At 36.2% G+C, this 15,811-nt stretch overlaps 1 protein-coding gene across 3 annotated transcripts in view; it reads left to right on the plus strand.

Moving 5' to 3' along the window:
* Nucleotides 1-15,811, plus strand: part of zak (sterile alpha motif and leucine zipper containing kinase AZK) — a 214,693-nt gene that overhangs the window by 88,218 nt on the left and 110,664 nt on the right. For all 3 annotated transcript variants that reach the window (XM_039757639.1, XM_039757640.1, XM_039757637.1), the window contains exons 8-11: nucleotides 3,260-3,346; nucleotides 7,241-7,315; nucleotides 9,556-9,662; nucleotides 14,659-14,794. In XM_039757639.1, coding sequence (XP_039613573.1) covers nucleotides 3,260-3,346; nucleotides 7,241-7,315; nucleotides 9,556-9,662; nucleotides 14,659-14,794 — 405 coding nt within the window. The remainder of the gene's footprint in view (nucleotides 1-3,259; nucleotides 3,347-7,240; nucleotides 7,316-9,555; nucleotides 9,663-14,658; nucleotides 14,795-15,811) is intronic.

Raw genomic sequence — 15,811 nt, forward strand, 5'->3', positions numbered from 1 at the left:
TATCTTGGGTCACTTGTACTTCACCAGTCTTGCACGATAATTTTTCACTCGTTTTGTTTACTTGGTTTAATCATAGGTTAGACAGAGCTGCATGTTTTACATTTCATACGTAAGCACTTCTCCATTTTTCACCACATGTAATTTGAAGTTCTTGATTTGGTCATGGAGTAAAAAACTGAATGAGATACCTATCTGTTCATATAAACTTGCTAACCTAAACTTGAAAAATGCTTTGATGCAGTAGCTGGTGTAGCTAAACATGACCTTTGGAGTCCTGGGTTCACATCCTGAACCAGTCACTATTGGTGTGGATTTTGCATGTTGTTCCCTTTTTAGTGAGGTATTTGGCCAAAGTATTCAGGTTTCTTTCTAGATTTTAAATAGGTTTTTTTGCTTAGAGTTTGTAGGTATGTAAGTGAATGTGATAAACTGGCATCTTAATCCTAGTTTATATATGACACATATGCACTGGGCATGAGAGCCACATTGTAAAAATTACATCAGATTTGGATACACTCCTTTGCATGGTGTTTTTGCAACATGCCGCACACAGAAATGTTTCTAACTACGTTCTACTGTGGATGAAGCAGCCATGTATCCAACATGGTGAATTTTAGAGAGAAGCTGCTTAAGTGGGTGCCAGAATGATGAATGAAGGAGTGAATATGACAGGAAGATATGAAAAAACATTTGAAATGCCTCAGCTCATTGTGTAGGTCCTCCACTCACAAGAATATTACACTTGCCTTTCCTTCACCACTTTCGGTCAATAGGTCTTGACAGTCCACCTCCTCCTTTCCTTCTTCTTATAGTCAGTTCAACATATGCTGTGACATTGTTAGCTATGTGACACTTACCAAACTCTGTCACTTATTGACTAGGAGAATATTAATGCGCTGATCGAATGGGCCAAAGGAAATATAAATGTGTTTTGGTCACTCACTGCATGCATTCTTTGCATTGTGCTCTTAGCGCCGGCTTTATCCACGTTTGTTTCTGCATTACACACTGTTGAGCTACTCAGATATCTAAATTAGAATAAGCCGATTATCAAAACAAATTACTTACTATTACTATTATTATTTACTTAGTTACTTAATGGTTCTTTGGTTGCATTGGCAACTGACCTTCATGCCTCTTTCCCTAGAACCAATTATGTATTTCCCTTTCCAGCCACCATATGGTACCTCTTGATTGTACCTTTCCATGAAAGGGCATGTCTTCTGTTTTCTCTTTTCTCTCTCTGGATCTTTTGTTATTATCTATTTAATGTGTCTAGTTGTTTCTGCATGTGCAACTTCTTCCCTTTATTTTTACTTTCTTTACCTTGTCACCTGAATTGCATTTTCTGCTAATTTCTGTGCAGGTTTTCTGTGGGAATTTTAGTTTACTCCAACATCCCAAAAATGTATTAGTCCAGTACCGGTCCAGTATACAGTAGGGTTGTGAGTGAGTGTGCCTTGTGAAGCTGATGTCCTGTCCAGAGTTCTTTCTGTCTGCCAAATGTAAGGGTAGGACAATTTCAAAGATAAACATCTTTCAATATTTACTGAAGAATTAACTTGTTTTCTGTAATATAGTTTATAATTTGCACATTTAGCTTCTATAAGATAAATATATGAATCATACTATCCCTGTATTTCTTTGTATTTAGTGGTTAAATATGTTTTTGACTGGCACCCCTCTTGTTCCTGCCTTACGACCAATCCTTGCTGGGATGGGCTTCAACTTCCCTGGGACCCCAGCCTGGATAAGCACGTTAAGAAAATGATGGATAGCTGGCTGGATATGTGTTTGTTGTTTCCATTTCATATGTATTTTATGTTTCTGCACATAACTCAAATATCTTACACTCTAGAGCAATAATGATCTATACAGTAGATGGCGCCTGCTCTCCATGACTGATTTTTTTTATTTATTGAAATAAAATCAGGGCCACCAAAAGATAACTAGTATTTATTGGCTTCTGTGTTTAATTTTTTTTTTTTTTTGGTTGAATGTTGCGTTTTATTGCAGGTGGTTATAATGACTCTTAAACCGTGCCTTTAAGAGAGGAAAATTGAAGAAGATTCAAGCTGATTTGGTTTTAATCAACTCAGCATCTAGCTGTATTCAAATTCAGGAAAACCTCATTTCCTCTCTTAAACTTTCATTCATCCCTTATCCAATTCGCTGAGCCACCTCTGAATTTGCCACTAGGACACTCAGTGGGGTGTCCTATATAAGAAAGGTATTCATCCTGTATAAAGACTAAGTTCAAGCACTAATCATACTTTAACATGTTCTTCCCTTTTCATTGCCATAATCCAATTGTATTTAATCTATCTTTGGAAAATCTGTGACTTTGCATGCCAGAGAATATTCATATTTCTTCTTTAGGTACAGTGTAAATGTGCTGTTGGGAGGGGGGAACAAAGTCGTTAGTCAGAAAATATGTCTTACACACCAAACATACATATTCTTGTAATGCTGTACTTTCTAATTTAGGCTGATGTGAGTTGATGCTTCCTAACACATCAAATGAACATTTTAAAACAAGTTGGGTGCTAGGAAATACAAAAAGGAAGATAATATTTCACCCTAGTAATAGTAATATAATACTATTTTTCTCATTGATGTATCCTCATTTTTTTTTATTTCAGGCGTTTTTTTTTGCTTGAGTTTTACACATTTGTTATAGCATTAAAACGAAAGGGGTCATTTTTGTTATGAACAACTATGTCATTCTGTACTCACTTCTAGAATAAATTACCATAAAGTTGGGGATATTTTTAGAATAATCACTTACTGCTGATAAAGTCAAGCAGCTGTATTTTACTTTCAATTCAGGTGAACTAGAAGTGCTTTGCCACCGTCAATGGTCACTATGCCTCTGATCATTCTATATTGAATTCATATGGTACATGGAAGACTGATCAGAAGGACAAAGTATAAATGGGGCTTATGAGTAGTTAGACAGGAAACAGATTGCACTGTGGTTTCTTATTTAACTGTGTTATTGATCAACTATTTACATGTTGGTTAAACAAAAGTAAGAAAGCTTAAACTTAGGAAAATAAGCATTATTTAGTGAAACTGAAGGTTATAAAAACCAAGGTAGCCTTTAATAGTACCTTTATGTAGCCTGTAACTTTTCTACTGTAATCATTGGTCTCTTTTAAACTGTAATTTTTATAGTTAGTATATCTGAATTTTAGGAAAGTAATTTAATTTATACTCTGAGGCTAATGATGTGTGTTACTTTTGTTTGTGTCCACAGGTTCTGTGGGAAATGCTGACTCGTGAGATTCCTTTCAAAGGTTTGGAAGGGCTACAAGTTGCTTGGCTAGTTGTAGAGAAAAATGAGGTACAGTATCTTCCTTTTGGTCACTCTTGTATTTTCCGAGTTACAGTAGGTGAAGTGGATTAGACATGTTTGAAGAAAGTAAATTAAAAATACAGATTCACAAAAATGATGTACTTCTTTTTTGAGTCCTACTAATGGCTGCTGACATTTTTAGTGGTCTATCTACCCACACATTACTCTCTACCACTGGTTCTATTGAACATCACTAAGCAAAAGGTGCATGCATATAGTAACTAATTTGTCTTTCCTTCAACAACAATCTTAGTGCCTTTTTTTAGTTATTCCTTCTGTAAAAGTTCCTAGAAATGTCTGTAGAGAAAATAAGATAAAAAGGTATCTGAATGGTAATTTCTTACCAAATACAAATGTGGCCTCTTGATAAAGGTTCTTAAAGACAGAGATAAAGAGAGAAACCTGCACTGGCCTTTATACATCCCCAAAATCCCCAAAGCACCTTAACCGGCAAGAATGTTTAGGCAGGGGCCATCAGTCTTTGTATGTGGAAGTAGATACATACAAATCTCCTGAGCAAGAGAAAATATATGAAAGACATCTGGTAGTGCCGGTGTGTCACTGTTTCCCATTACAATGAGTAACTTATGGCATACATACCAGGCCTTGTAATGGTAGGCCGGGGCTCATAAGTAAAATAACATCAGGAACCAGCACAATTTACTGTGACCTGACCACCCTGAGACTTAATAGACCCATACTGTTTTCTGAAAGTGGATCCTTTACTTGGCCTGGAAGTCAAGAGCAAGTGGGATTCAAAGACTGTTCACTGTCAGAAAGAATAGGGTGGTGAATGCTTACTGACTACAATGAAGATAGGGCAGAATTTTTAGACAGGCAGAAATAGAAAAAGAGAGGGGTGGCTTTTATTGCATCTTGTGAGGTAAGAAAATGGAAAAATCATCTCACCTGGCAAAAGCTTGTGTAACAAAGCCAAGTAGTTTCTTTGATATTTTGGTGCACACATTCTAGTGAAATAAATTATCATTTTGACCTTATCATTGTCATTGAGTCTGGGTTGTACAGACTCTTAGGTGGCGATCAGGTATCTCAATAAAAATAGTCCTGTAAAGGTCTTCTGTATGGTGTTTACTATGAGAAGGCACTATTTAAAATAAAGTGTCAAGGTTTCATTCCCACCTCTGGCTCACAGCCTGACCCTTGGTTAGCGGCACTTTTCCACCTGTAGAAACAGACAAAGAGTTGCATTTTGCACTTGGAACTTGCAATTCACTTTGGATCAAAAATTAGCTAAAGCTAATGTAGGTTCTCTATAATGACCACTGTATATCAAGTCTTATTGCTGAAACTCAGTGGAAGCTAAAATTGTCCATTGATGTTAGACTGAATGGCTAGCTCTCATCTAAATCTTCAATTTAAGGGAAATCTGCCATTCTTGACATAGGCCTGCTTTTCTGATGTTTGTTAAGAATATTCTAAGCCTCTTGGTATGTTCAGCACAGTATAGTCAGAGTCCTCTTTTAATCACCTTTGTCACTAACAATTGAAAAGCTGAAAATGTTTCCATTAATGAAGTAATTCTTCGCCTGCATGGCAGGCATACAGCACTTACTATCTCATTAGTCGTATGTATAGTAATGGGTACCATGGTATTCATGACAGCTGGTAAAAAAATTGTAGTTGCATCATCTATATCAAGCAGGCAGTTGCCCAAGTATTCTCATGATGGTAAGCATTTACCCAAATAGGCAAATTCAAGTCTAAATTATTATTTCATAGGTGTCTGAGAAGGTAAACAAGATATAAAATTACAGTGTCAAGTTGTGACTGCTGCATACACTGTGTTGCCACTTCTTGTGTATTTATTGTTTGTGTTATAAGAGTGCATGACGACCAGCAACATTTATCTTAATCCTTTATATTGAATTCATAGATAGAAATCAGATGGCAGTTTTGTATGCCATTTATACAACTACAGCTGTTTACAAATACTTATTTAAAATTGCTGGGCAGGTGAAATGACATTTTCAGGATCACACAAGCCCAGAGTGCTTTATGAGTACAATGCTATAGTACAGTTGTTTACTTTTCGTTGAAACCTGCAGCACTCACAATTTGATTGACTCACACAGGATCACAGAGGGAATTTTAGACAGGGGTAAACAGCATTTTAGTTTAAAATGTCATTGTATAACTACTAGGCCACACTGCTTGACCAGGATTTCTGTTTTGAAAAGCTGTGCTACATTTGCATTCCCCTAATATTGAATTAACATGTTAACAAAAAGAATAGATGAGTGTGTTTTTTTTTTATAAACGTCTACGTGGAAAATAGTAAATGGTGGTTTCAGTCTGGTTTTCTAATTTCCAAAAAGGTGTTCTCTCATGCATGCAGTGGATCAAGCAGTTTTAGGAAATTGTGGCATTAGTGCGGTTTTCAGATTTCTAAAGAGCTTTCCCTTAAACATGCATTGAATGAAGCAATTTAAGGGAATTGGTCAGCACTTTGGTCCAATTTAGGTTCTGAGAATGTGAAACATTGTACCTATTGCTATATCTTAAGTGAATTTCTTTAAATACATGAATACACTTTATTAAACTAGATAAGTTAGTTGTCTAAACAAATAAGAATAACTGTCCTCTGCTCATTTTTAGTTTGTGACCGAGTCCTCTGTGTAGGGTTTAAGATGTTAGAAGTTATGAATAAAGTGAGTTCCGTGGTGCCTAAAACATGTCAAGATGAGTCTCCAATTGCTTGTTGTGCTCTCAAAACTGCTTTTTAATTTTAGAAATAACTTAGAGCAAATGGAAAAGGAAACTTAAATTGTCTGTTTGGGAGATGCACCAGAAATAAGTAAAAAGTTGTTTTGATTCATTTTTGCTAGGACAGCCATGAAGTGTAACACAAATCTCAGAGGAGTCTGAAAGAGAAAATCATCTATCCAAAGAAAGTGGTCTTCTTGTTTAAAAACTGCTAAAGTCAGTTAATAAGATTATACAGCATCTTTTAAAGGTTTCAGTTTATCACAGGTGTAAATTTCTTGTTGAGATTTATTACGGTGCTTTCTCTGCCATTATCTTACGTGGTTTCCAGCTGCTTCTATCTCAGAAGGGAGTACAACTTGTGAGAGAGCATTAGCTGATCTCACCTTGCAAGACGTACAGTAATAGCGATGGATAAGAAGTCTATATAGTCCACTCTTGAAGTGTTTGATTTGGCATAGTAATTACTTTTTTCCTCACAAGCATAAACTATTTTCCTTTACTAAGCTGTTTAAAAAAATCCCTTTATTTTCCAAATTTGGTTTAATGATTAGAGGGCTGCCAGATATGTGTCTATCCTTGCAGCCCTGGAGACAACGTTGATTCTAGTCATGAATGGTGTGATAGTCTGCAGCAGGGTAGTTAAATGCACATTAAAACAAATTCATAAAAGGACAATTTAGAGTTTGTATTAATCTAGGTTACCTGAACATGTTTGGAATATAGGAGGAATTCCACATGGACACAGAAAAGACGTGCATTTTCCTCATGACGGTGGGGATAAAAATATTGGAATACTAAGTCGGAGATCAACTCAGCTAGACATATCCTAGTGACTTCAATGTGCCAACTAATGACCCATACCAAAAATAAAGATAGCAGCAGCGTGTTCTTATACAAGCTGTCAACATATTTATAAATAAATGTGTCACTGCAGAGTTCTCGGCGCATTGACGTCAACTGCCTGAGAGTCATGTCACCTGTTGTACTGCACCTCTGAGAAGAACACAGTCTCCAGTAGTTGCATAGGATTCAGTTTCAGTGCATTAATTAGTTCTTTATGAATTTCCAAACTATTATCATTATGAAAGATAGTTAATGATAAATGTAAGTGAATATATTAAAGTGGATGTAATGTGGATGCTTTTTGTTTTTCAGAGGTTGACCATTCCTAGCAGTTGCCCACCAAGTTTTGCTGAATTAATGAGACAATGCTGGGAAACAGATGCAAAGGTGCGTGTGTTTTTTGTTAAGTAAAACCACAATCCAGCTGTCGTTACTTTGATATGAGATTACTACATTTTATGCAGTTTAGTGTCCCCTAATACATTCTGTTCCATAATTCCAGAACAGAATGCTCTTGGGAGGAAGCATGTTTCATCATCTCTTGTTTCTAAATCTAAATCAGTATAATGGAATGATGTTTTTACATTTGCTACCATATAATACACAGATGTGCTTATTTTCCAAAATATGCAGTAAAAGCTACAAATAAGCTTACAATAAATAAAGAGCTTGTGCCATCTTTGATTCTGTCTTACTGCTACAATTTGCACTCGTGTGCTGTGCAGCAAAGCACTGATTTGATCAAGACAATTAAACCTGATTTAAGCCCATCTAAAATATTATCCTCCTATATAAAAGCGGTCGGGTGTCCTTCCGTCCCGTGAGTGCTACGCCGGCGCTGAGTTTCAAACACGCCCCGTCCATTTTGCAATGCACGATGGGATTTGTAGTTTCGTTTTTCCAGGTAAAAGATGATTTTCTACTCCAGACTGCGCGATATCTTCTTCTTTCTTACTATATAAAAGCGGTCAGGATTGTCCTTCCGTCCTGTGAGTGGAAAGCGTAGCGGTATTCCACTTATCACAGACTTACTACTTGCAGCTTGCGGTACGAGCGACATGATGTGAGCAGAGTTCTGGTGCTCCCATCGTTCCCTTGCTTTTGTGTGCGATGCGCTGGAAAAATAGACAAAATTATGTCTCTGGAAATAATTAATGTTGATGGAGTACAAATGCCTAAATAACAGGGGGGTTCAAAAGGGTGACCTCAATATAGAAAAAAAATGTAAATTTCATCACAAAAATAACAGAAACTACGAGTATTAAAGTAATACCGCTCAAATGCAATATAACCAAATTAATGAGTTTGTATAAAATATCAAATTGATCTACATATTGAATTGCCTTAAGAAGTGGTCAACTTAAAAGTCGGGTCAGCCTAGTCAGATAGTTAAAAGTGGTGAAAAGACTAAAATAAAGGGAAGTACAAGGAAAGTATCTTATAGGGAGAATTAAACATAGTGTCTGACTACTGTGGCTGAACCAATTTATTTTAGTACAGGCTCATGGAATGCTGCTGCTTGTCTTAGCAGCATGAGGCAAAAAACAGGAATAATCTCTGGTTAAGGTCCATCACTCACACATTTTCACTGTTTCAAGCAGGGTCACTTTAGAGTTGGCATTCAGTCTAAGCTGCAAGTCTTTGGGATATGAGATGAAAATCAAGTAGCTGGATGAAACTAACATGCAACTCCATAAAAACAGATCCCTTGCTCTGACTTCAGAATTCTGGGGTTTTGGGCAGACAAGTTAAAGAACTCTATCACCATGCTTCATCCAGTGAATTCAATTTATTTATTCTCTAGTGTTCTTCCATTTATTTAACTGAGTCATTATGCACCACACTTGAGCACACATTAATACACAATCTGCACATGCCACACTGTTCAGGCTGATGTCCCCCACACTCAGTCATCATTGTTTCTCTGCTTCAGACATCAAGCAAAATGACCCCTTTTATTGGCTAACTAAAAAGATTACAATATGCAAGCTTTCGCGGCCACTCTGGCCCCTTCTTCAGGCAAGATGTAATCACCGCATTCATAATGGCTAGCATGGTACAACACTCTAGTTCTGCTTCAGACCTAAACATAACTAAAGCCACTGTCGAAGCCCTATTCAAACATTTTGCTTTTTTAATTGGAACTGTGTTGTATAGTGCTTCAGATCACCAGTTTCAAGACAATGTGTTTGAATCCCCTTGCAGATAGTGTCTGTATTGATTTTCCACATTCTTCTTGTATCTGTGTTTTCTTTTTTATGGTTACTCAGGTTTTTCTTCTTCAACCTAAAGTTGTATTTTTTACATTAATTGGTTGCTGTAAATGGTGTTTGTGAGGGGGTGGGCTCTGTGATGGACTTTCCACTAGTTGATGGTTAGCTCCTGTCTTCTTTCTTTTATTGGTGGGTTAGACATCAGCTCCCCTGCATGAAATTTGTGAGTTTTAGAAAACTGAGGGAAACTGAATAGTCTGGACTTCCAAGTTTTACATCTGCAAACTTTGACAAAAAGATGTTGGTATTAGGATACCATTATGATGTCTCTTTCAGCAGTAAAAGTGTGTGCAAAGTCTACAGTTTCTTCTGTCTCTTTTTAAGATGACTTATATTTTTTTGTTTTGTTTATAGAAAAGACCAGTGTTTAAGCAAATAATGTTGACCCTGGAATTGATGTCCAAGGACAGTCAGCTGCCTGATCAGTGCAACTCCTTCCTGCACAATAAAGCAGAGTGGAGGTAATGGTTAATTCAACAAGCCAATTACTTTATATCTGGAAAGCTCAACTGTTATTAGTGAAAAATGTTGTATCAAATGACTTTGTTTGTGTTATTGAGTTGCCCTTTGCTAGCTTCAATATGCACAGCAGCATTCATTCATCTATCATTTCTTAAAGAGAAGTTGCCTAACAATGACTGAAAACTTGCAGTTCCTCAGTAGATGTCCCCACTATACCCAAAGGAAAAGAGGAATCAAGAACAGCACTATTATAGCCTCAATAATCTTGGCCTAGCTTTGTTCATTCTGTACGTCCTCTCTGTCTTCACCATTTTTACCTTTTGACATTTGGGTACATAATATTTCCTCTGTTGGAGTCTAGGGATTCTAGGGATTCAATTCACTGTCATGACAAGCCTTTTCAGGCTTGCCCATTCTGATCTTCCAGAATCTCCTCCCAGTGTCTCTCCCTTTGTGACTACATATATAAAAAATATTTGTGTAATTGAGGGAGCACTTTCAGATACTGATGGTATGATGGAATTGCAGGTTGCGTTTCCACTTACTAGTTTCTAGTTTCATTTAAGAGTCTGCATATCTTCTTTCTTTCTTCCAAAGATTCTGCATATTCCCACAAAAAAACTGCCAGGTAGATTGTCACCCATTTAGTGTGTAGGTGTGGTAGTGTGCTTCTCGAACCACTAATGGATTAGTGGGCTGGGTTTTCTGTATTTAATTTTGAACTATAATTTTAACTATTTGTGGGCTGGATTAATACTTTTATATTAATGTTCAATCAAGAAATCAAATAGTTGATTTTTTTTTTATATAGCACTGTCACAAGTTGCTTTACAGTGTTTTCAAGAATACAATACAATAAGAGTATTATTATTAACCATAAACATGCACATAGCACTACTGACGGGCAACAAGAAGCCATTTGAAGTATACTTGGCAAATTTTGATCAGCAAGTGTTAACTATAAGGAGTTATACAACTCCAGGGCTACAATTATATGAAATGAAAAAATCAGGATACATAACAATAATGATATACAAAATGCTGTACTGTATAATGAGGAGCTATACAGATCAATCACATCTATAGGACAAAACTACAAAACACAGTATAAATTAACAGAACCCATTAAACAGAAACATATTCAGTACAGTTTAAGGCTTGCAGTCCACATAAATATTGAACAGTGAAGTATTGTAACAGTACAATAACAGGGACCCAGGAACTCAAATCAGAGATAGCCAGTGAGTTCAGCCTGAAAATGAATTCAGATGGAACCTGAGAAATAGATCTAGGAACAGAGTTCTTGCATGGTGAAGCCACAAAGCTGAATGCAAACAGTAAGGAGGCCAGTGTCAAAAGATCTGCCTGTTAACTTTAGAAAATGCATTCTAGAGTGTTGAAACAAAATTTCGTCTTAGTCAGTAATGAGTTTTAATGGCAGTCTGATATTTCTTAGGGACCTAGTGTAAACAAGTAATGGTGGCAGCAGTAGTAGTATTGTCACACGTACAGATTAAATTGAAATTCTTGTTTTTCTGAACCTACATGCAATGCACCCCCACTTTCACAATAACAAGAAGTGGCACAACATTTTTCTTGGTCAAGATAGATGGACTATAGCAATTTGTTGCAGATGATAACATGACATTTTTACCACTGCAAGGATATGGGATTCAAAGGTCATGCTACTGTTAAACATGTGTCAGTTTTCAGAAGATATCGGCAGAGTTCAATGAAAGGTACTTAATTTCTGTGGTTGCTGAGTTTAAGGAAGTGAGTAGGCATTCAGGCACTGAGTGTCATTGTGGATAGTGGTGAACTATACCATGTCAGATATGCAAGTTGAAGACATCTTCAAGTGGGGCTGGGTGTTGTCATTTTATGAGTAGATAAATATGGTCAGTAAATCAATTCACCCAGATGTTACACAAAGGTTATAGACTTATTAAAATACTATTTAAAAAATTTAGAAAACTATTGGGCTGGTCACTTTAAATATTAAAACATTACACATTAAGTTCTGATATGTACATCATTTTTGTTTTTTTTGGGGCACTGGACATGGAATTATCATTTAAATATTTAAAGTAACTAAAAATAGTTTAGTCATGTTATGATCACAAATAAACATTTTTCTCCTACTGCTCATACTCAGCCATTCCACTAGAACATAGGTTGATGCCTACTGTTGTTATTCAATCCATTATTTTGTGATCAGGTTAGTGGGTATGACACTAAAGTAGCTGCAGCATTTCACCATTCAGTGTTTGTGCTGATATTCACTCATATCATTATGTACTAATAAGGTCAATTAACAATTAAGGGAACAAACTTCATATAAAAAAATAAAATCATTTGATTACTCTATGTGGTTTTTGACTCTCTATAACTTATTCTTCACTTTGAAAATGATCACATTTACAAGTTTGTGTAAACCGGGACAGACATACGTTTCTTCCATGAGAAATAGAAAATGACACCTTAATTATTATCATTAAAGAAAATGGTGTACCAGTACTGAACAAAGCCATAAACTTTTATCAGTTACTCTTAGGTTCTACATAGACATAACAGAAGTATACAAATCAAACAAGGACAAAATGTATATTTAAAAGCCTGGCATGGAAATTATAATATTAAAATAAACTTATTGTTAACTTTCCTGTATGCTAATTTCACGGTGGCTTTGTGTGCTGCTTCAAATGGCAGGCTAGGATTAAGAATAATATTCTGCTACCTACAGCACCTCCCTAATTATAGGCTCTGCCAAGAGCTGAAATATAGCTGATTTCCTTCAGTTATTTTAGAGCGTGAGGTGCACCGTACAATGACACTATGGCCAGGGTGGTAGGCCTCACTAGTCATAATTCTTTCCATATGCATATAAAGTTTGGGGACTTAATTTTGATACTTTTAACATGACTCTATCTAGAATGGTTTACATAACTGACGAAAGCCGCACACGTTATTTATTTTTTCTTAAGAAACTTTAAAGGCATCACACAAAAAGAGAATACACTGATAATTTAATTTTTTTCAATAATTATTGTTTGTATCAAACATTTTAACCATTTTCTTTACATTGAATAAGAGTGCATGTTAACCATATCACAGGGTATCTCTCTGACAGTTTTGTTGTTACCTGAGGCATTGCACTTTAAGCCATCATCATGCATGTCAAATACAATAAATTTAGTCCATACCCCTGCATGTTCTCTAAATGGAAAAAAAAGGAAAAAGTGAACTACAGCACCATGTTCATTACAGAAAGAAACATTTTTAAGCAAATCTTACTTGCTTGTTGTGCAAGTTATTATTCTGCAGCTAGTTGTTCACTTTGTATATTTATTATTTTCTTTTACATCATGTGGGCTCACGCATGGTACACTAAGGACTTCTATGCAAATGTAAATCTAAAAATAATATCTCTACTTCATGCATGAGAAATGCTAACAAATATTTTTTTCAGATATACTTTTTTTACTTTATCTTTCTTCTGTCACAGTGATCCCCAACAATGTTCAGCATCTGGCTGTAACCTCAAAGTCTTTATTTTGGCAATTTATATCTCATTCAGGATATGAAGGACATGAAAGCATCAGTTAAAAGTTTTCGTATGCCATCTTAAAATTGCTGCCACTAGTCATCATTGGGGATATCTGTCCAGATAATAAGTTCATTATGAGAAATGCTGACACACATACCCATTCCCCTAAACATAAATAATCAATATAGAGTTGACATTATTTCTAACACAAGGTTTATGTCCTTGGTGTTTAGGAGAAACAGAAATATCCAACAAAAGTCATGTGGGAATAGGATATCTAAATTTCTATGACTAGGCTGAGAATTGAATGTGGGCCCCTAGAGCAGTAAGGCCACAGCACTAACCACTGTACCAGTGTAACATTTCTTTGTGTTGGGAATTTAACTGTTAGATAAATTAAATATTTCATGTTGACCATGAAGTGGTTGCTTTTGCATAGGTACAGCTGTTATTCCCAGTGGAATCAGTGAAGAAATTGCAGGATAATGAAGAAGGCTGTGTATTTCTGTTAATTGCTGTGCTTTAGATATGTAAAACTATTCAGAAGAAAAGTTTCAATCTGCTTCAGTGTGACAGATTGACAAGAAGAAAAAATGCAGTACACCTTTTCATCCCGGTCTTTACATTCTGGTCCTAAATTGTTGTTCAGTAATTTCTACAGTAATTTCTGCCATCTTCCTCACTTTGCATTCCTTTTTTCAGCCTCAGCTGTCACAGAGAATGCAGAGAGGTGAAACCTGAGTGTTAAGACTAGAGGGAGGAGATTAAGAAATTCTGTAGCAATGTTTCCATTAAAGGGAAACCAATCAAATGAATTACAAAGCGCAAATGGAAAAACTGACAATAGGAGGCTTAAAAAAAATGTCATCTGACTGTTTTGTACATAGCCCTGCCAATTTTCAGGTTTGAGGACCTTTCTGCCAACACTGCACACCACCACCCGCTGGTGAAATATGAACATTGCATCTTTTTATACAAGGGCTGTAGATTACTGTTACAATTATTATTATTTGGTGTTAGTTTTTTCATTGCTTTTATCCAAGGTAACTTTACAAAATCAATATGTATTTAATACACTTGAATGATTAGAAAGAACAAAGTAAATAGAGATCAAAAATTAAAAACAGCACAAGATGCTTAGTTTTAGATCTTGTTCCAAAGCCTGGTTAAGACTAGCAGTCTACTAAAATCACAAAGGTGAGCACAAGGGTCGAAAGTCTAAGCAGTCCCAAGAATTATAGGCAATATAATAAACATTTGCAACAATTTTCTGTTTCACTCACACTGAATTATTTGTCTTAGTTATTAATATTTTATGTACTCAACCGCCTCAGTGTCTAGTAATCTAAAATGTTTACATTTTGCTTTGTTGATATGATCAAAGGAGAAAAAAATGATTTTTGCGAAAATTTGATGATAACCCCAAAATGTCTTTTCATTCTTTTCAGGTGTGAAATTGAAGCAACTCTAGAGAGGTTAAAAAAGTTGGAACGTGACCTAAGCACCAAAGAGCAAGAACTCAAGGAGAGAGAGCAACGCTTGAAGATGTGGGAGCGCAAGTTGGTAGAGCAGTCCAACACACCGGTTAGTGCTGTCATGTGAAATAAGAACTTCTTTCTTATATGTACTGCAGATTTAACTGCTTTAATCATTGCTCTTTCATTATGCTGTATGGTATTTCTGGATATCATTGATCAAAGATGCAAAGTGGCACACTTTCTTCTTAAGCTTCTGGGTACGTTCCATTCAAAAGATGTGGCATGTTTCTTTTAATTTTTTTTTAAAAGACAAGCACTATCAATTTGTGGAGGCCTTACTGATAAGTAAACTTGTATCCATCATCCTACATACTCACAGTAGTAAAATATGGTGAAATAGAATATTTAACAAATGACATTTAATGAAAATCTGTTTCATCATCAAAATATGGTTTAGTGTAATGTGAAATTTACATTCAGCAAGCCATGTTTTTTTGTTTTAAAGCCAAGCAGGCTGTAACCTCCAGAGGTGCCACTGTGCCCCAAATTGCAGTCACAATAAATCCCAAAAACAAAAAAATACACTAAGCACAATTCTCCTTCCTCCTCCAAGAACATAGCCCACTGCCTCTTGACTCATCCATGTGAGCCAGAGGACTCTGAGAATGCCTCCAGTGCTATGCTGTGTCTTCCAGGAAGCACTTCCGGGGCATAAAGAAAGTAGGAAGTTCCCCACCGACATTGCCCTGTATCGGCACATAGAGACCCCCGTAGGGCTGTATTTCCAAACTCAATCTCCAAAGCAACCCTACGGTTGACCCTACGGTTGTCCCAACTGGGTTGCCGTATGAGGACCGCAGCCATCTGGCGTATGGAGGATTACATTGCTCCATTCTTTCAGCTTCTGCTGGTCCATTTTTTAAATTGTACCGACCAGGTACAAAAAATATTTTTCTGTCCTGTCTGGCCGCTTTGTCTATGTCATCGAATTGTCGACCCAGCCAGGTAATTAAACATCTGATCTGGCTGGGATGCGCATTCTCCTTTTATAAGATATTGGTCACATAATTATTTTTCTTGTAATTTTTATGAAGAATGAAAAACTTAAAAAAATTTCAATCAC

This window comes from Polypterus senegalus, chromosome 6, assembly GCF_016835505.1.
Source record: "Polypterus senegalus isolate Bchr_013 chromosome 6, ASM1683550v1, whole genome shotgun sequence".
In the NCBI taxonomy this organism is placed as follows: domain Eukaryota; kingdom Metazoa; phylum Chordata; class Cladistia; order Polypteriformes; family Polypteridae; genus Polypterus; species Polypterus senegalus.